Raw genomic sequence first — 21,106 nt, 5'->3', positions numbered from 1 at the left:
TAATACAGCACACCACCAAGGTCATCCTCACAATTATGATGCAACTACAAGGTCACCTGGCTAATCTTGACACTAGGTGCAGAGACACCAGGGCTGAGTGGCATTATATAGAGCAGGGGTGTTCAACTCCCTGGAAACGTGTAGTTTAAAAAAATCTTTGTGTTTATTTATGTCCTTTATAACGTTTATGTCTCCACTACCTGGCATTACCTTTTATGACACACATGACCCAGCCCAACAAGGCTCATTTATGTCAGATTCGGCCCTCATTACAAATGAGTTTGACACCCGCAAGTATAGAGTCCTATCCCTGGCCCTTATATCCTTTTGTCATCCAATGCATGCAGAGAGCCATGTGTTATTAATTAATGTATAGTATTCACTGCCACAGGATGTTATAATGGTTAATAACCCAGTAAAGAGGACTAGATAAATCCACAGGCACCAGGATCCATCAATGACTACTAGCTACAATTAATAAATGGAACTTCCATATAAAGTAACCCCTCTATATCTCAGGACTGGGGGAAACAGGGGATCTTTGGCATTTTAGTCAGGTTGTAGGACTACCATGATTGTTTGGGCCAGTGTGTAAAGTAGGACAGTGAACCATAGACTGTTGGTTTAATTCATGTCTCCTTCCAGATAGCCACTTTTTAAAAGGCACATCTGGTACACACGAAGGTCCTTTCTGCACTACACCTTAGATCCTGGTTCAACCCTGTCCCTGAACGTACATTCTACACTACACTCGAGTTCAACCCTGTAATTATCTTGGGATATTTTCTGTTTCCACATTACATTGAGGTCACCCCGGTTTTGCCCCACACTTGTCCTGGGATAAACGGATGCCGTTATAACCACAGCAAGGTATTGTGTCCCGAGTTGAACTCTGATAAAACCAGGGATGAGATTCAGGTGTGGAAAGTACCTCAGAATCCCAAAGGTGAAATAAAGCACTCTGTAAGCAACATCCTTTAGTAAAGATATTTTTTGGGGGGACCTCTTCCGTTATGAACTGCTACCTAAACTGACCATTTGGTTGAACAGCTTAGCAACAGCCTGGCACTCTCAATACTCCAACCTCCCTATTTATTCCTTCACATCCCCTCCACCCAGGGGGCTGGCAGAAATTAGAATTTTCCTGTCATCTTGGATTTAGAGTTGTTCTATGATTAAGTATTTCAATGCTGTTTTAATTCAGTTACATTGTATTTGCCTTTGATGTAAGCTGCTGAGCCTTGCTCACAGGGAAGGGTGGCCGATAAATCGAACATGATAAATAAGTACCCCTTTAAACAAGGGACTCAAAGCACAACCCAAGTTTCTGAAAACCTTTTTTATTTAAATAAATGTTTAAATACATTACACAGAACATCAGGATTCAAACCAAGAACTGTTGCTTCACAGCATTGTTAGTTGCTAAAGTAGCACTCTGTGGTGACGATGCTAGTTTAAAACACCTCCCTCATCTTAACTCCAAGCCACAGATCCCAAGTCTGCTAACTGCTGTGTCTTTGGATTTGGTCACTTCAGTGCCCATCTCTGCATAAAGGGGGTTTTGGTTTCTGCATCCCCAACAACCTCTTCAGCTAGAAGGCGGCATAACTCATACCCAAGCCCTGGCCTCTGCCATTTAGTGTCACAGCTCCCCTCAGGACAATGACAGGAATCTCTACGTGTCAGCCTCAGCTGCTTATGAAACAAGGCAGGGTTTGAACATTTGGGGCAGCTCCTGACACAGCCAGAACATCCATTGCCCTACTTGGAATTTCGCATGTAGAAAAAGCTTCTGGGCTTGACACCACCACGACAGGGCCGGTGTTTAAATGAGGGACAGCCAAGACGAAACAACATGGGCTCTTGTCAGTTTATTACATTGCTGAGTTACACTAGTCCAGACTAAAGGGAACCTGATGCGATTACATTATACAAGCTGGCTTATTTTTAAACTAGTGACATGGGACAGAAAGGTTTCTCATCGCAGGGAAGCCTTCTCCCTTGAGACTTCAGTGACCCACTGATACTTAAAACCCATGGACCTTCAGCTGGTCGTCTTTAGCCAGTCCAATCTGTAAAAAGAAAAAGAGGTGAAAGAGGTTCCGCACAATAAGTCCAAGAACACAGAACGGGCAACACGCGAAGTGTTTTAAGCATCCATCACCGACAGTGACCAGACATCTTCGCTTTATACGAACGCAAGTGTCTTCTTAATTTGATTATATTTCAAAAAGAGTGGATTTTGGATAGTAACAGAGAACACAGTACTAATTTGAGGAAATGGGGGTTGAAAGTGCTCCTTACCTCAATGAGAAACTGACATATGTTCTTACGCTGGTCCCCTTGAAGCTGAATCACTTCTCCATACTCTGGGTGCTCAATCACAGTACCATTACAGGCAAACTTCTACAAGAATAAAAAACCCCGAGCTTGTCAGATTTGAGGCGCTGCAACCATCTCAACCTCAGAAGACTTGCTAGCTGCCTTTCCAGAAATGTGGTGGTCACAAGTCCCCAAGGCACAGCCAGCCAAAGAAAAAAATACCTTTACGCCACACACCACCAGCCACTCTCCATGCCAGAGCAGACAGACCCTTTCTAGGTAAGATGCAAGTCTACTGCCCTTCCAAATCCCACTCACCTTCTTGAAAGCCTTCACCAGTTTCTTTTTATCATAATCATCAGCTATGCCCTGGACGGTGGTGAGGGTTTTTCTGCCGTTCCTTTGCTGGATCCTTATATGGATGTAGTCCTCAGTCCCAGCAGGAAGTAAGTCATCACCCTTACTTGCATCAGCAAAGGGGTCTGAGAAAAGCAAGGAAAAATATTTAAGTGACAGAACTAAACACTGAGCGAGGTGTGTGCATCTTGCAGCACCAGGTGTCTCCTGCTGATCAGATGGGGGCAGCTCTCATCCTTCCTACATCACACAAGGAAAGGGGGTCACTTCCTCATACTGAAAAGAAACCTACAAGAAAACTTTCCAAAGAAACTAACGTGTGCTTTACAATGTTCCCTCTAAGCTGTGGAGTCTTGTGAGCAAAACTTCTACTTTGTGAGCTACTGGCATTAAAGTTGTGAGCAAATGATTTGGCTACTGCATAAATTAAGTTTGCTCTGGAGCCATCCTTCCTGAGCTAAGACAAAAATGTGTGCACCAGAGGCTAAAGAACTGTGAGCTAGCTCACAGTAACTCAGCTTAGAGGGAACACTGGTGCTTTATACAAAGGGTTTTGCAATTCTAACCTACCCATGTGTGCTTAAACTGGCCTCAAGTCAGTACCTCACCTACAACATATCATATCAAGTGCAGTTCTTCTTCCCAACTTCTCCCACAAGATTACGAAGGAAAAATTGTCCTTTGGCATAACTAATACCATTTAACAATGGTGTTTGCTTAGGAATGAGCTCTTGTATCCTAGAAGCTGGAAGAATAGCTGAACCTTCAGAATCTGTTTCAGCCGACTAAGCACAGCTTCTTATAAGCAGATAAGACCCCATGAATGTGGGAAAATACTCCTATACATGTGCAGTATGCTACTAGCTACACTAGCAAACGTCCGCAGATAACTGGATGCACAGAGTTGCCAAACTATGTAACTAGTAGGAATGGAGACAATGTAAAAAATGACTGGAATATAAATACAAGATATTGTGGAAAAGGAGCAAGAACAATGCTTTTGTAACTTTTGTGGTTAGGGAGGATTTTCCCATGCTTTTTATCTAACTACCCCAAATTATTTTAGAGCTTTCTTATCGTGAATGAATGCACAAGCTCACCCTGGTCACAAAGAGAAGAAAATGAAGAAAGATTCCTTAAACAGACTGCCTTTGTGACAATTCTCAGGGGAAAATTGCATAGATTACTGGCGTATCCTTTAGAAACCGGTTTTTAAACACAGCACCGAAATAATTTTTCACCTTCATCTCCTCCCATTACAAGCTGGTTTTACTCCTTTTATCTGACAGATTCCCTAACCTTACCCATGCCGTGGTTGTGGAAACACTGCTTTAGTGTCGAGTCCAGACGCTACTTAGCAGCAGGATTTTTGACTGCTCAAGACTTACTCGAGGAGCTTTTAATCAGATGAAAGGAAAGGAGAATGCTTTGGTAACTTTTGTGGTTCAGAAGGCTCCTTTCGCCATCGCACAGTTAAAGTCACCGTGGAAATTTTTCACTGCCTCGAGCGTAGGATCCCCTAGTAGGACCCAAACATTTCACCGTCATTTCAACCCCCCCACAAGCCCTCCTTCCTGCCCAGAAACCGCCATTTCCCCTCCGGCTCACGTGACTACCCGCAGCCGCCCCTCCCTCTCCCAAAGCCACTCCCGCTCTCGGGCTGACGCAACAACCAGGAATTAGTAACTGCGTTAACTGGTTCACCGAAGAGGGGAAAAAGGAAGAAGGGGGGGGGGAAGAGCCGGAGAGAGGGGGGAAAAAAAGACGAGAGCCTCCATTGAGGCCACGGAACACCGCCTTCCGGCCACACAAAGGCCCGGCCCTGGACGAGAAGCCAGCCCCGTCGCCTGTCCGGCTTCTAGTTTTCTCCCTAGCCCGACCCGCATCTCCGCCATCGTTTCTACTTCCGCAAATCCCTCCTCCCAATCCCGCACTTTGCCCCGCAGGCCTCTCGCGTGACTTCTACGTGGGGTTGCCAACCTCCAGGTGGGGGAGGATGGAGACCTCCGGGAATTAGGTCCGCTCTCCAGACGACGTATATTACGTATTTACAACATATATTCCGCCTCTCTTGTGAGGGAAACGGCTACTCTGGAAGGTGGGTCGCATGGCATTACAGCCCCTTCCACTCCCTAGACTGTATTCTCCTAGGCTCCGTCTCCAAATCCCCAGGTATTTCTGAACCAGGAGTTGGCAACCCTACCCACTACGCCTCCTACTTAGGACATTCAGGGGCTCCCTAGGGAGAAAGCCGCACTCCGAGGGAGGGCCCCCCCGCGAGAAATCAGGCCCCGCCTCCTCGGAATCCTCAGGCCCAACGACGCCCCGCCCCTCGCCCAACATTCGAAGGCCACCGCCCGCCTTGGCCCCGCCCCTCTCCCCTCATTCCCCCCTTCTTCCCCCTCCCCATGTCCCTTTCTTCATCCCGCCTTTTTTTCGGAGGCGCCCCCTCGCCCAGGTCTCCTCACCGAAGGAGTGGAGGTTCTGGATAGCGGACATACGACGCGCTTCGCTTCCCTTTTTCCTGTGTCGGAGGCGGCAGCAAGGGCGATGGCAGAAGGCAGAAGGCAAATGGCGGCGAGGGCGACGACGAGGGAGCTCTTCAAGCTCTGAGAGAGGGGAACGCCAAAAAATGGAAAAACGGCAGGAAGGGCGGGGTTTAAACGGCCGGCGGTTTATATAGCGGGGCCGCTTTTGTGACGTCAACACGCACCGGGAGGCAGGAGAAGGGATTGGCTAAGGGGGAAAGGGGGGGAGGGATACAGCGGTGCGTCACTCACGCACTGCCTATCCCAACCCCGTTTTTAAGGCAACCGACGCCCTTGCGTACTTTGTCATGCAGGCAAATGAGGGTGGCCTTGTGACTTGGTCACGCTCCAGAAGTCGAGGAAGGGGGTTGGCTGTAAAGAAACGGGAGGCGGAAAAAACAACCGTCGGTCTCTTTTTCGCGTCTCTGTATTCGCGGCTTATACCGCAGCAGGGGGCGCATGCGCACTTGGTGATCTATTGGAATGAGAAACGCGCCCGTTCAGGGGCGGGGAAATGAGCCGTTAGCGCATGCGTATGAGCGAAGGGGACTTGTTATCTTGGGCTATGCGGTTAACTCAGTGAGGAAGGAAATGCACTTTGCATGTGGTCAGAAGCCCGTATCTCCTTTCAACCGTACTTTGGCACATATGACAAAATAATGTACTTTGTGTCACGATAGTAAGGACAAACCAATGCAGTGTGACCGTTAGACAAGGACCTAGTAGTCCCATGAAGACTTTTGACTTGCCAACTAAATGCTCCCGTCTTAGAACGTTGAAATGTAGGGTTGCCAACATCCAGGTGGTACCTGGAGATCCGCTATTACAGTTGATTTCCAGATGCCCAAGATAATTTCTCCTGAAGAAAAATGGCTGGTTTAAAAGGTGGGCTCTGTGGCATTATACCCTGCCGGGGTCCATCCCCTAACCAAACCCTGCCCTCCCCACTAGGGTTGCCAAGTCTGGTTTGGAAAATACCTGGAGACTTTGGGGGTGGAACCAGGAGAGGGCGGGGTTTGGGGAGGGGAGGGGCCTCAGCACAGTACAATGCCATTGAGTTCACCCTCCAAAGCAGCCATTTTCTCCAGGGGAGCTGATCTCTTGCGGCTGGGGATCAGTTGTAAAAGCAGGGGATCCCCAGGCCCCACCTGGAGGCTGGCAACCCTACTCCCCACTACCAAATCTCCAGGTATTTCCCAACCCAAAGCTGATAACCCTTGGTGAAGGCCAGTTGGCCAATGAAAGGGAAACATGTAAGATTACTGCCTTGCATCTATTGGGGTTGTGTTGTTTTTTTAAACAGTTGCTGAGCAGGCAGAAATCCTACAAGTGAAGTACTTTATATCATGCATCTGATGACATGGTTTTTGCTCACAAAAGGCTATGGGGTGATAAATGTTATTAGCCTTTAAAGTACCACTGATCTTTCATATTTTGTTGTTCAGTTGCACAATCGAGTCCGACTCTTCGCGACCCCACGGACAAGATCACGCCAGGCCCTCCTGTTTTCCGCCGTCCTCTGAAGTTTGCTCCATTTCATGTTCGTTGCACCTATGACACTGTCTAACCATCTCATCCTTTGCCGTCCCCATCTTCTTTGACCTTCAATCTTTCCCAGCATCAGGGTCTTCTCCAGTGAGTGCTCCCTTCTCATTTGGTGGCCAAAGTATTTGAGCTTCAGTTTCATTATCTGGCCTTCCAGGGAACAGTCAGGGTTGATTTCTTTTAGGATTGACTGATTTGATCTTTTTGCAGTCCAAGGGACTCTCAAGAGTCTTCTCCAGCACCATAATCCAGCGAATGTTGGCAATTTGATCTCTAGTTCCTCTACCTCTTCGAAACCCAGCTTGTACTTTTGGCAGTTCTCTATCCACATACTGTTGAAGCCTAGCTTGTAGGATCTTGAGCATGACCTTGCTAGCGTGTGATATGAGTGCAATTGTGCGATAGTTTGAACATTCCTTGGCATTGCCCTTCTTTGGGATTGGAATGTATACTGACCTTTTCCAATCCTGTGGCCACTGTTGCTGTAATGATTCCTTGTTTTATGTGTGTGTGTGTCTCTTTAAAAGTTTGGTTGCATGGCGGTGGTAAGTAGACTAGAGTGGTTGAGAGAAGCAAGCGTGGTATGATTGGTGGTTGACAGAGAGGGGGAGGGGTTTTGGAAGTGAAAATGAGTGGATGAGTATGTATGTCAGTTAGGAGTGACAGTTACAGGGGTACAGTTGATTAAGTTAGTTCTGTGTGGGGAATGAGTGAGACAAACAGTTAGTTCCGTATGTGAGGGAAGTGAGAAACGGAAGGAAGGCTGAGAGAATAGGAAAAAGTAAATGAAAGTAATTGAAGACAAGTTATAGGAAAGGCTGTATGTCCTGGAGAGAAACAGTGAACCTATATGACCTTGAGTTAAAGTGTTACAAAGTTACTTGAATGATCCCTGTCAGTAAGGGAGCAGATTGTGTGTGATACACCAAGCAATTGTTCATATTTTACACATCAATAGTTACATTGTTCTATCCTTTTATTTATGAATTATTTCAATAAATCCTCTTTTATTCAAGTATACCAGCTCTGAAAGAAATACTTCCTCAGGACCACATAGTTCCCCATAAGCCTTAAACTCGGACTACCTAACTAGTAAGAGCAACAGTAAAGTATAAAGGTTTGGAAAGCCTTAAAATTTCCTGGTGGCAGCCATCTATACCCAGTAGACCAAAATAAAAAGAACACTTTTAAAGGGAACCCAGTCCTCCAGAGTAAGGAGGTCGTCACAGTTGCGTTTTCCAAATTTGCTGGCAAATTGAGTGCAGCACTTTAACAGCATCATCTTTTAAGACTTTGAATAGCTCAGCTGGAATACCATCACCTCCACTAGTTTTGTTGTTAGTAATGCTTTCTAAGGCCCATTTAACTTCACATTCCAGGATGTCTGGCTCGAGGTCAGTGATTATACCGTCGTGGTTGTCAAGGACATCGAGGTCTTTCTTGTATAGTTCTTCTGTGTATTCTTGCCATCTTTTCCTAATCTCTTCTGCTTCTGTTAGGTCCCTACCGTTTTTGTCCTTTATCATGGCCAGCTTTGCATGGAACGCTCCCTTGATTTCTCCAACTTTCTTGAAGAGATCTCTAGTCCTTCCCATTCTATTGTTTTCCTCTATTACTTTGCACTGTTCATTCAGGAAGGCCTCCTTATCTCTCCTTGCTGTTCTCTGGAAATCTGCATTCAGTTGGGTAAATCTTTCCTTTTCGCCTTTGCCTTTCGCTTTCCTTCTTTCCTCTGCTATTTGTAAAGCCTCATCAGAAAGCCACTTTGCTTTCTTACATTTCTTTTTCTTTGGGATGGTGGTGATTGCTGCCTCCTGTACAATGTCACGAACCTCCGTCCATAGTTCTTCAGGCACTCTATCTATCAAATCCAGACCCTTGAATCTATTCTTCACCTCTACTGTATATTCATCAGGGATGCGATCTAGGTCAAACCTGAATGGCCTCATGGTTTTCCCGATTTTCTTCAGTTTAAGTCTGAATTTTGCAATGAGTAGCTCATGATCTGAACCACAGTGGCATGTTTACAGCAAGCTGCTGAGCTGCAAGCAAAGCGGGAAGTGGGAAGGGTAGACAATACAGATATGGCAGCTAGCTGACATCCTGCCCTTCAAAAACACATCATCCCCCCACAGCCGACCGGGGCCGCCCGGTTTTTCAGGAAACTGGGCATAAAATCTACGGAGGAGTTTGGGGGCCCGAACGTCCTTTCCCACCACCCATTCCCGATGTTCGGGACCCCAATGTAGCCATTCCACAAGGTAGAACAATTGCCCACGTTTCATTTTAGAGTCCAAAATCGCAGATATTTCATGATGTTCCTCTCCATCCACCAGAATTGGGGGTGGCCGAGCTGGTTCCGGGCGCCAGGGGTTAGACGTTGGGCAGGGTTTGAGTAGGCTGAAATGAAAAATTGGATGAATTGTCCGCAAGTTCTTAGGTAAATCCAATTCAACAGTCACTTCATTAATCAACCTAACAGTTTTAAAAGGACCAATGTATTTCCATGCTAACTTTCGGCAGGACTGAGACAAACGTAGGTTTTTAGTAGATACATATACAGAGTCCCCAGGCTGCAGAGCCCAACCCTCCACCCTCTTCTTGTCAGCCTGATGTTTGTAAGCGGCCTTAGCAGTGTCTAAAGCGTCACAGATCTTGGGCCATGCCTCCCTTAACGCAGAGCTCCATTCAGAAGCCTCCCCCCCTTTCCCTGGAGTGGAAGTCAGAAAGGGGATGGGGGGGGGGGGGTCGTATTTACAGGGGTCTTTCATCGGGGATCCATCCATTTGGGTAAATACTAGAGGCTCGGTCAACTTGACCACCTCTGCATCCAATGCAGCGACCAGGGAGGGGTTAATTAAATCTCACCCGCACCCCGAGTCGATGAGGCCCCAGACCCTGATGTGCGTGCCCAGCGCAGGATTTATCAAAGTTACAGTCACGAAAAAGAGGGGTGGGTAGTTGCTCACCACTTCTGGCACTTTCGTTGTAGGGCCCTGCTGCTCCGTGCCACTTACAGCAGGACCTGGCCTTTTCCCGCCGTCTCCGTCTCCTCCTCCCCGCTTGACTCATACTCCACTTCGGCTTGAAGGGCGCGGGGCCCTTTCGCTGTACTCTTCCTAGGGGTGAAGTTGCTCCTGCGCTTGTCATCTTCTTTCCCCAGCACACCTCTACTTCTTCCAGTGGGCAGTTAGCGGCGAAATGGCCATGATCCCCACATCTTAGGCACAGCCCTTGCGTCATCCTCTGCTCCCTGACCGACTGCCCCACGGCCCCAGCTTTTGCTTTGGGGTGGGGATGCACCGGTGGTGTTCTTCCACCTGCGATCGTATTATCCAGATGCATAGTGCGCAAACGGCTCTCGGCACTCTCAGCCTCTTGCATCCGGGCGTCTAGAGTCCGCGGGTATCGGGTCCCCAAAATCACATTTCGGATTTCCGCGTTCAGACCCAACCTGTACTGCTGAGCCTGTCCAGTTTGGGATTTTGGCTGCCTGCCGATGGAATTCAGTGGAATACTCCCGAACCGTTAACTTGGCTTGCTTGAACGTCCGGAGGAACGCCTCCGCTTTTTCGCCCACCGTGCGGTCTTCGAATCAGGCTCGCAGTGCCCACATGAAGGCATCAACGCTCTCTAACTCCCTCGCTTCCAATTTGTGGAGCCCCACATACCAGCTCGTTGCTGCACCTCGCAGGCGGGAAGCGATGAAATCAACTTGCGTCTCCTCGTCGGGGAACAGGTGAGCCCAGCGTTCAGCAAACTTCAACATCCGCATGATAAAGAATGACAGGTTCTCCGGGTCGCCATCAAACGTTACGTCCAACAAGTCTTTGGGTCGTGGCATCGCCGGGGGAGGGGGGGAGCTGGAGCTACGGGAAGTGCCGGGGGTTGTTGCTGGCCCTGCGGAGGAGGAGGAGAAGGGGGAGGGGTGGCAGTGCCAGTTGTAGTGGAACCGGCAGGCCAGGACCTGGCACCGGGGCCGGCACCGGAGGGGGAGACTGTGGCACAACCAGAGGGGCAGCCAGTTGGGTCTGCACTGCTCGAGTCACTATCCCCGGAAGGTTATGGAGTAATTGTCCCATATCACGCATGATAGTGCGACAGTCCAGTTCCAACACATCCAATCTCGCATCCACATCCAACCCTGAACTCACCGACGATCTCGGTGGGAATGGGATGGGTCGACCCGGGGTCATTCCAAAGCTCCCGGAGCTGGACCATGGGTCAAAGATGCTGTCCCGACTTCTACTCCCTGGTACCGACCAGGTAGTTTGCGTGGAGTCGCCTAGATGCCTGCCCCAATTCCCCTCTTTACGGCGGTAGGTCACTTCTCTTCCCAAATGCACCGGGATGAACGAGATTGTCGACCTCGGGATGGCCCCTCCATCCATAGAGGCTGGCCCACCGGGGCTTGCATCGTTATTGGCACCCCCGTTCCCGCCATGGTGGACGGGAGCGTCACCGGGGCCCCCGTGGTAGTTGGAGTGGGGGCCACCGTTGTGATCAGTGCAGATGCCATCATTGTTGTCAGGGTAGGCACTGCCGTTGTAATCGGGGTAGCGCCCCCTGTCCCACCGGGGCCGCTCATCTCATTCTCGAGAGACTCGGCTTGATGGAGAACAGGAAAAAGGATTCCTAACAATTTCTGTCAGGTTCCACAGCAAGTAACTCTTCACATACGTTTCTCCTGAAGCGTTATGTTTATTAGTGTACAAGACTGGTACCATGCCCACAGGATTATTGTTAGGAATAACTAGAAGGCGGGAACATCCCAATACATGTAGCTGGGCAAGGCCATTAGCTAAGCAAATGAACTTCGAGCGCGCGGGCGGGAATACTTCTGGTGGGAGATTACATAATGAGCGGGAGAGTCCCATGGTTTCCTGAGAGCAGAAAAATTCACACCAAAGGTGGATCCCAAGCCCTCCCTAATGCACAAGGCCAGACTGATAACGGCGTCTAGTTCCCACGGCTCCCTGGCATGTTTACAGAAAGCTGAGCTGCAAGCAAAGCGGGAAGAGGGAAGGGTAGACAACACAGATATGGCAGCTAGCTGACAGGGATGGTGGTGATTGCTGCCTCCTGTACAATGTCACGAACCTCCGTCCATAGTTTTTTAGGCACTCTATCAGATCTAGACCCTTGAATCTATTCTTCACCTCTGCTGTATATTCATCAGGGATGCGATCTAGGTCAAACCTGAATGGCCTAGTGGTTTTCCCAATTTTCTTCAGTTTAAGTCTGAATTTTGCAATAAGTAGTTCATGATCTGAGCCACAGTCAGCATCAGGTCTTGTTTTTACTGACTGGATAGAGCTTCTTCATCTTTGACTGCAAATTATATAGTCAATCTGATTTCGGTGTTGCCCATCTGGTGATGTCCATGTGTAGAGTCGCCTCTTAGGTTGTTGGAAAAGGGTGTTCGCTATGACCAGTGTGTTCTCTTGACAAAACTCTGTTAACCTTTGCCCTGCTTCATTTTGCTTTCCAAGGCCAAACTTGTCTGTTATTCCAGTTACCTTTTCACTTCCTACTTTAGCATTCCAGTCCCCTATGATGATGAGGACATCATTTTTTGGTGTTAATTCTAGGAGGTGTTGTAGGTCTTGGATTACTGTGATGTTGAATAGTTTGCCTTGGAATCGGACCGAAATTATTCTGTCATTTTTGAGATTGTATCCCAGTACTGACTTTTGCACTCTCTTGTTGACTATACAAGATTCCTGGCCACAGTAGTAGATATAATGGTCTTCTGTTAAATTCGCCCATTCCTGTCCACTTTAGTCCACTGATTCCTAAGATATCGATGTTCAGTCTTGCCATCTCATTTTTGACCACGTCAAGCTTACCTTGATTCATAGAGCTTACATTCCAGGTTCCTATGCAGTATTGTTCTTTGCAGCATCGGACTTCCCTTTCACCATCAGACACATCCACAACTGAGCGTCCTTTCGACTTTGGCCCAGCTGCTTCACTCTTACTGGGGGTTACTTGTACTTGCCCTCTGCTCTTCCTCAGTAGCATATTGGACACCTTCTGTCCTGAGGGGCTCATCTTCCGGCGTCATATCTTTTAGCCTTTTGATACTATTCATGGGGTTTTCTTGGCTAAAATACTGGAGTAAGTTGCCATTTCCTTCTCCAGGGGATCACGCTTGGTCTGAGTTCTCTGCTGTGGCCTGTCCGTCTTGGGTGGCTCTCCACTGCATAGCCCACAGCTTCATCGAACCATGCAAGCCCCCTCGCCACGACAAGGCAGTGATCCATGAGGGGGATCTTTCATATTACTGCATCCTCAAGTGGGGGGGGGGATGGCTGAATCGGTGCCAGACATGGAGATGGAAGGGAATGCAGACTGAACTTCTGCTCTAACTCAGTAATGCCCTGTTTCTTTATATCTCTTACATGCCTTTGGTTGCAGTGTAATAATAATAATCACAGTGCCCTTGGGGTGTGCACTCCAGGGATGTTTCTCTGGGCCACTAGAACTGCAGGAAAGGAGCAGTCCAAACTGTACTTCTTAATGCTGTTATGTAGTGTGGTCTCTCACAATGCAATCCAGAAATAGAAACATCTGACCTTCTTCCTTCATCCTTTTAATCCAGTCAGTATCTTGGCAGTTCGTGCCCATTGTGCTTGTAAAACCAACATTGGCCTCAATCCTGTATCAATGATTTTGTGAGTCTCTCCCACTCTGCTGCCTGGACCGACGGCGATCTGGAGAGCAATGCCACAAGCAAAGGGGCGGCCAAGGAATTTGTTCATTGTAGATAAGACTAGATTATCTGGAAACCGGGCATGGCCTGAAATATATTTCCCTACTTTTCAGACACCGTTTGCATGTGTGGAAGCTGTGAGGGTGTCTGTGGAACCTGAGCCCTGCCTCCAAAGCAGGTCCCAGATTGATCTTTTGAGTAGATGACACCACACCAGGGCCAAGAGGTCTCTATGTAATTCTTAACTATAAAGCCCTTTATGGCCAGGGTCCAACATACCTGAGGGACCGCCTTTCCCCATATATGCCCCGGAGCGTGTGCTGCATTGAGGAACCCAGAACCGACTGGTCCTTCCGAGTATCAAGAAGGCCAGATTGGCAACAACCACGGACAGGGCCTTTTCGGTGGTGGCTCCACTCTGGTGGAACGAGCTCCCAGAGGAGACCAGGGCCCTGCGGGGCCTTTTACAATTCCACAGGGCCTACAAAATGGAGCTCTTCCACCAGGCTTTTAGAGCCGCCACCACTACCACCACCACTATCACCGTTATTACAACTGCATCGACTGGTGGTGTTACTACTAACAACTGATTGTCATGGTGGAAGTCCTGAGCCATAGGTCCCTGTGACTACTGCCTGGCCCAGTCCCTCCCCTTCCTTCTACAACTGATGCAGATGAATAGAATCTTAGGTAATGTCAGAAATGCTAGCACTTTAATATTGTTGATTTTAATACTGTTTTATACTATTGTATTATTTATTAATGTGATTAATTGTGTTTTATCCCAAGTAAATTTTATTCTGCTGTGAGCCACCCTGAGCCAGCCTAGGCCAGAATGGGTGGGATAGAAATCAAAATAAATAAATAAAGAAATGTGGGTGGACTTTTTAGTTCTCTGAAATACCAGTTGGGCTTAATAAAAATGTCCAGTTTGAAGAATTTCAGAACCGAATCAGAGAGGGAGTTTAGTATAGCTCATCAGTATAGCCAGTAGTGTGGACTCTAATCTGAGAGAACTGGGTTTGATTCCCCACTCCTCCACTTGCAGCTGCTGGATGATCTTAGGCAAGCCATAGTTCTATCAGAGCTGTTCTTGAAAAAGCAATTCTTGAAAGAGCTCTCTCAGCCCCACCTACCTCACGGGGTGTCTGTTGTGGGGAGGGGAAGGAAAAGGAGTTTGTAAGCTGCTCCGAGTGAAGGACGGGATATAAATCCAATCTCTTCTTGAAGGGGGGGGGTTGTCCAGTCCTTCCTGCTGTAACCCCTCCCCTTTTGTGTTATCTCCCTCTCCATCAGTCCTGGGGCTTCATGTATGCTGTATTCTAGGGGATGCCTGTGAGCAGTTCTGGAATTCTGAGAAGAGTTTCTGGGTGCCACCGTGGAGGAGGGAAAGCAATGCCAACTGCAAAATGGCTGCCATGGGGGCTGGGGCAATTTGTAGAGGTACCCTCTGTCACTTCTTCTTCTTTTGCTGGAAGTGATGCGATGCCAGAGCCAGCGTTGCCCTGCCACCTCAGTGGCAAACGGGAGCAGGGGATTCCCATCCCAACCTGCTACCATTGGAGAAAACAGCTGATTAGGAGGGTGGGTTCTGTGGCAGTATACTCTGATGAGGGAGGCTCATAACCAAAAGCCCTGCCCTCCTCAGGCTCCACCCCCAAATTTCCAGGAATTTCCCAGCTTGGACTTGAGAACCCTACCTGGGCCAGTTGAGATGGATTTGGCCCTGGGGAGTAGTAATGCAGAGAAGCAGCAGTTTTTTGCCCTCTGACTAGAACCAGAGAAAACCTGTCGAAACCTGATTTCTGGAGCGCGAAGTATACCTGAACAAGCAAGGTTCTATTGGTTACCCTTACACCGGGCTGTCTATAAGCCATTCCACGAAGGAATATGACCGAGTCAGTCTCTATAGGTTCAATTGTGACGATGGAGTAACTCCAGGCCCGTAGCCAGGATTTTGTAATTTGGGGGGAGGCTTTAAATAAGTTGGGGGGGGGCACTGATGTCACAAAATAAGAAATAACAATTTTTAAAAACTCACTTTTTCAGCATTCACACTCTGCCTGCCTATGCAGGGAAGCAAGCCACACTTGGGGAAGGGGCGGCGGTGGGGGGTCCTCCAGGTGGCCCAGAGAGCCGGGGGACCTGGGGGCTGAATGGAAGTCAGGGGGCCTTGGCAGGAAGTTGGGGGGCCAGGTCCTGAAAGGCCCCACCGTAGCTACAGGCCTGAGTAGCTCTTTCTCTCCACTATGGCTTTAGGGAGGGGTCTGGTGCTTGCTTTGCTAAAGTGCCCAAACCTGGTTAATTTTTGCAAAAGAGGACTTACCTTGTCACTGAATCAGTTCCTGTGGGAATGCAAGCTCGCATGTTTATCTCACTTGAGGCCATGGCATTCTCCGTATTCCCTGCCCTACTGCACGGGGAGGAGTGAGTGAGACCTTCATTAAGGGAGAGAGGAAGCAGGTGCTGCTGTAAACAAATTAAGCTGGGGATAATGGGGGAGAAGGAGTTCCTGCAAGATTAGACCGATCAGCATTTTTGGGATCAGCAAGGAGTTTTTCTTGCACGGCTGTTCCTGCCTCTCCCTGCAGTTTGGCCCATGGGTTATCTGAAACATTAATGCTCAGGAGGTGGGGGAGGGGGGGTTGGAGATAAGAACGTAAGAAGAGCCCTGCTGGGTCAGACCAATGGTCCATCTAATCCAGCAGCCTGTCTTACGCAGGGGCCAACCAGTTCCCTTGGAGGGCCAACGACAGGGCTCAGAGGCCGAGGCTTTCCCCTGATGTTGCCTTCCGACTCTGTGTTTCAGAGGCTTAGTGCCCCTGAATGTGGGGGTTCCCCTCGGTCACCATGGCTGGTAGCCATTGATAGACTGATCCACCATGAACCTCTCTAATCCCCTTCTAAAGCTTTTTATTCCTGTGGCCATCACTACCTCCTCTGGCAGCAAATTCCACATTTTAACGCTTTGTCAAGTAGTGTTTCCTTTTGTCTATCTTGAACCTACTGCCCATCAGCTTCATTGGATGCCCTCGAGGTCTAGTATTTCGGAAGAGGGAGAAAAAATCCCCTTTGTTCACTCTCTCTGTCCCGTGCATAATATTATAAACCTGTGTCATCATGTCCCCCCTTAGTCGTCTCTTAACTGAAAAGTCCCAGACTCTTCAGCCTTTCCTGCTAGGGATGGTGCTCCAACCCCCTAATCATCTTGGTTGCCCTCCTCTGTAATTTTTTCAGCCTCTGTCTTCCCTTTAGGGTTGCCAATAGAGAAAAATGCCCTGTCCCTTTAATAGAGGCTTAATATGTGGAAATGGGCAGTTGAAGCTTTTAATAAAATGAAGGTAAATAACATCACGTAATAAATAGCATCCCATTAAGTTTCTACTAAGGCATAGGATGTTTTTTCTCCAGGCAGATGAGAACTTTATTCCTCTCTCTAGCAGTACCTGCCTTTAGAGAGTCTGTGCCAAATATTTGCCTTTGCTGGCTGAATGCCAGTGCAAAACAAATGAACAAGCAAGCAGGTTTTGCTACATGTAAAGAAAAGGTAACCCTCCCCAAGCCAGCAATGCATGTACAATAATGGATGGAAAGTAGAAATGTTGTGCATAAGGATACCAACTGGGAACATTCAATTTGGTGAGAAAATCTGCTAACTCTTTAGGCTGGAAGACTCTCCTGGTAGATTATCTGCTGAGCTACTCTCTTGCATTAAACAGTAAAGAAAAAATAAATTTTGTTTTGTGTTTTCGTTGCTAAATACATCAGTGAGGATCCAGTGCCATGGAATATTAAAATGTGTCCCACCTTGGGCTTGTGAGGGAAGGAGGCACTCACCTGCATTAAGATCCTTGGAATTTAGACTTTGATTTTAGGTACCTTGTGCCCTTGGGGAAGGGGGCTGTTTGAGAAATGCTGCTATACTGGAGGGATGTCCTGCAAGATGGTTAACTGCTAAGGCATCTGGTCCCTGTTTTATCTTGTCCCCTCGCTCTGGAACAGCCTCAAGGCACAACATTCCTTCCGACCAGCTTTTCTTCAAGGTTCTTTCTTTCCCCTCTTCATCATAACCTCAGCCTTGGTACCTGGAATGTCTTGCAACCCAGAGATCAGGGTGGGTTAGAGTTGAAGAATGACTTAAGAGCAGAAACACGCGGCTCAGTCACGATGAGACTTCATGTACAGTTTCGTTCCATGACCCTGATGGCTATGACCTTGGGCAAGTGGTTGGAGTGGAGAGCGATGCTGTTCCAGCTTGTACTGTTAATTATTGTGGAGCCTGGCCCCTTCAGAAGTAGTTGGGTTGGAGTGTACAAGATACAGTGCAGGCAAAAGGCCTATACGAAATGGTGTCTCGTTAGAGCTTCAGTGACCCAAAAAAGAAACACTGATAATTGAAGCAAACAGTTTTTCTTTTCTTTGTCTCTCTAATTTTTATTCCATTCTGTGTTCAGGAAGGCATTCGTGATTAAAAAAAAAATCTTTAACCCCCCCTCCCAACAAACAAAACCTCAAAAAAAAAAAACAGAAAAGAAATTAATAAGGACCCCTCCCTCAAAATCCAGCAACTAAAGTTTATAGAAAAAGAAAAACACATATATATGGATCTCTAAGCCGAGGAGTCCTGTGAGCAAAAATTCTACCTTGTGAGCTACTGGCATTAAAGTTGTGAGTGAGCAATTTGGCTACTGCATAAATTAGTTTGCTCTGGAGCCATCCTTCCTGAGCTAAGACAAAAATGTGTGAGCCGGAAGCTGAAAAACTGAGCTAGGTCACACAAACTCAGCTTAGAGGGAACACTGATGTGAAGACAAAAATATAACATCAGTGGTGGCAAATCTACACATGACTTTCTATAAATGGTTTCCAATAACATAAAAATAAGTCCATACACAATTGTTATCTATATGCCATGCGTCCAAATATTGATTGCGTTCTAAGGTCCTCAAATCAATTGGTTTACAGGAGGTGAGCTTTTATCTTCCCAGTGTTGTAATACAAATCTTGGCTGTAGTAAGGGCCCAGAGAGTCCATTTTTGTTGACCTTTAGTTAGCCTTGAAGAAACAGGTAGGTAGTTTAAAAGTATATAAGTATCCTCAAAATCAATAGATGTTCTAATACAAAATTGATATGGGTGATATAATTTCTCCCCAGAAAAACTGAACAACTGGACATAGCCAAAGCATATGTTTAAGGGATGCGTCCTTTGAATTACAACAACAAGAGTTAGACACTTTACGTAGTCCTTTGCTAACGAGTCACTGTCCTGGGCCCCAGTATATCCTAACATTTTTTTTTTTGCAACTTACAATCCATGGAAAAAGCATGTATAAACTTTAAGGTGATAATGTGTTGTCGAAGGCTTTCATGGCTGGAGTTCATTAGTTGTAGATTTTCCAGGCTATATGGCCACTGTCATGGCATTGTAGAACCTGACATTTCGGCAGCAGCTCTGACTGGCACCCTCAGAGGTATGCTGTGCTCAAAAAGAAAGTTCGGGGGGGCGTGTGTGCGTGTATGTAGTGCTTGGTGCAACTTTAGGGCTAACGTATCGTCCTACACTATTCGTTTCAGCTCCCACCCACGATAAACCGGGAGCACAGGGCGGAGTTGCTCCGAGGATTTCAAGACAGAAAGAGAAAAAGAAACCCAACCATGATAGGGTGCTTGGCTAGAGCCAGGCACGCAGACAGCAACCTTTCACACAGCCTTCACTGGTCCCCGGAGGGAACGATTCCTCTACGTCTGCACGTCCAAGAGACAGCGTGTCGACTTGCTGACCGTCACACATGCAGGGCGATCCCAGTGGTGCCTCCAATTCCTGTTAGCTGAATTGCTTTATTTACAGCAATTGGCAATTTATAAATGGGTTCTTGCCAATTTATACCAAGGTCCTGTTCCCACCAAGGGAACCTAGGTTCCAGATGCGCCTTGGGTGGGAGGGAGAGACCCCTGCCCTAAACTCGGGTTCCAGACGTGCCCTGGACAAGTGGACAGAGATCCCTTGTGCCTAAACTCAGGTTCAAGACGCACCTTGGGAGGGAGAGACCCCTGCCCTAAACTCGGGTTCCAGACGCGCCCTGGACAAGTGGATAGAGATCCCTTGTACCTAAACTCAGGCTCAGGACATGCCATGATTCAGGAGAGAGAGAGAGGAAGAGCCCCCCCATTTCTAGACCATAGATAGGGTTCGTAGGTTGACCCTGGAATGCTGGTTTGAGAAATCCCGTTCCTGAAACATTTTCTCTGGGGACCGAGGTCACCAAGCACAGCTTGAACCGCCCCAGAGCAGAAAGTAATGAAGCCGCAGGACCAACTCGTGAGTCATAGGGCGACCGCAAGTCAGTTTTCCCCAAGTTTTAGAAGACTTGGGAACCAAGCCTCGTTAGCTATTGGAACGCTTGCCAGCATCAGTTCATCCGACGGTAGCGACCCACTTGAGTCAACTGACCACCCCCGGTTATGGGACTTTTTCCCCTTTGGGGACCCATTCTTCCTGCCCATGGCGGCATGGTTGTTGTGTTTCATTTTGGGTTGGATTGCCCACAGATATCAGATGGCTAAAATAATGGCCAACTGCAAGCACATCCTGGAGAAGGAGATGGAAAATGTTAGGAAATTAGCCACCACACAAGCAACCACCTTGGTGGAACACGCCAAGGAAGTTAAAAGGCTACACAGAGAACACGAGAGCCAGCTCCAAGTGATAAGAGCAGAGCACGCTAACGAAGTTTCAAACTTAGGAGCAGGACATGAGAGAGAGAGAGCTAAAAGTTGTGAGAGAAGAACATACCTGAGAGTTGGAATCCCTCAGAAGGGACCATAAAGCTGAGATAGAGAGATCTCAGGCAGAGTTGGAGAGACAGAAATCCGAACACATTCACGGGATTGATTCACAAAGAGACTATTATGAGGAGTTACCGGAGAAGGAAAAACTTGAATTTGAGACAGAAATATCAGAACTCCAAAAGGTTCATAACGAAGAGGTCTACTGCATGAGAGCAGAAAGGGTTAACCTAGTTATTGAGAAACAGAGCTTGGCAGACACCATGCAAGAGGCAAAACGCTTAACTGCAGAAGCCTCAGAAACTGCAGAAGCATCTTTAGTTAAAATCACAGAAGAGCTAGCAGCAGCTCAGTCAGCCGTGCGCTACCTTGCAGAGCAAAAGCATGCCAAAAGAGGACTTGTCACTCATGACTCATGCCACAAGGAAATTGAATCCCTTAAGGGACAATTGGGACTCCAATGAGCAGTAATCTCTGCCGTTCACCCAGAAGGTCTAATTGATCTGTCCTACAGTGAGTCAGAGGAGGAAGAGCTTTCAGACTCTGCCGATCCGAAAGGCCCTATCCCTGTGAACCCTGTGAACACTAAGACTAAAACTACTAGGACTGGAAATAGGTTGACAACCCAGACAGTCTGCCTAGCTTTGGTATGGAGCCTTACTTATTGGAAATTTATCATAGGAGGAGCAAGAGTGGTTGTGAAAATGACACCCCCCCTCAAATACATCCTTTCAGGGAAGGTGCAAAACGGACAAGTTTCCAATGCTAGAATTGCCCAGTGGACACTAGCCCTGGTCAATAAAGGCATTGAGTACAAGAAGGAACAACATGAGCCCCCAGTTCCTTATGGAC

The 21,106-nt window shown here is 47.7% G+C and overlaps 1 protein-coding gene across 1 annotated transcript; it reads right to left on the bottom strand.

Moving 5' to 3' along the window:
* Positions 1-1,324: 1,324 nt before the first annotated feature.
* Positions 1,325-5,350, bottom strand: EIF1 (eukaryotic translation initiation factor 1). The gene is made up of 4 exons (XM_015422496.1): positions 5,148-5,350; positions 2,641-2,804; positions 2,305-2,406; positions 1,325-2,072 (listed from the first exon to the last, which is right to left on the bottom strand). The coding sequence occupies exons 1-4, from the start codon at positions 5,176-5,178 to the stop codon at positions 2,028-2,030; spliced, it is 342 nt and encodes a 113-aa protein (XP_015277982.1). The 5' UTR covers positions 5,179-5,350; the 3' UTR covers positions 1,325-2,027.
* Positions 5,351-21,106: the final 15,756 nt, after the last annotated feature.

This window comes from Gekko japonicus, unplaced genomic scaffold (assembly GCF_001447785.1).
Source record: "Gekko japonicus isolate JY-2015 unplaced genomic scaffold, Gekko_japonicus_V1.1 scaffold1255, whole genome shotgun sequence".
In the NCBI taxonomy this organism is placed as follows: Eukaryota; Metazoa; Chordata; class Lepidosauria; order Squamata; family Gekkonidae; genus Gekko; species Gekko japonicus.
The sequence above is the reverse complement of the archived record's forward strand: the minus strand, read 5'-3'. Positions and strand labels throughout refer to the sequence as shown.

Coding starts and splice junctions, on each gene's coding strand:
- EIF1 (XM_015422496.1), bottom strand. CDS start 5,178: ATGTCCGCTATCCAGAACCTCCACTCCTTCG. Junction 2,407..2,640: donor TGGTGAAGGCTTTCAAGAAG/GTGAGTGGGATT, acceptor TTATTCTTGTAG/AAGTTTGCCTGTAATGGTAC. Junction 2,073..2,304: donor TATGTCAGTTTCTCATTGAG/GTAAGGAGCACT, acceptor TTCTTTTTACAG/ATTGGACTGGCTAAAGACGA.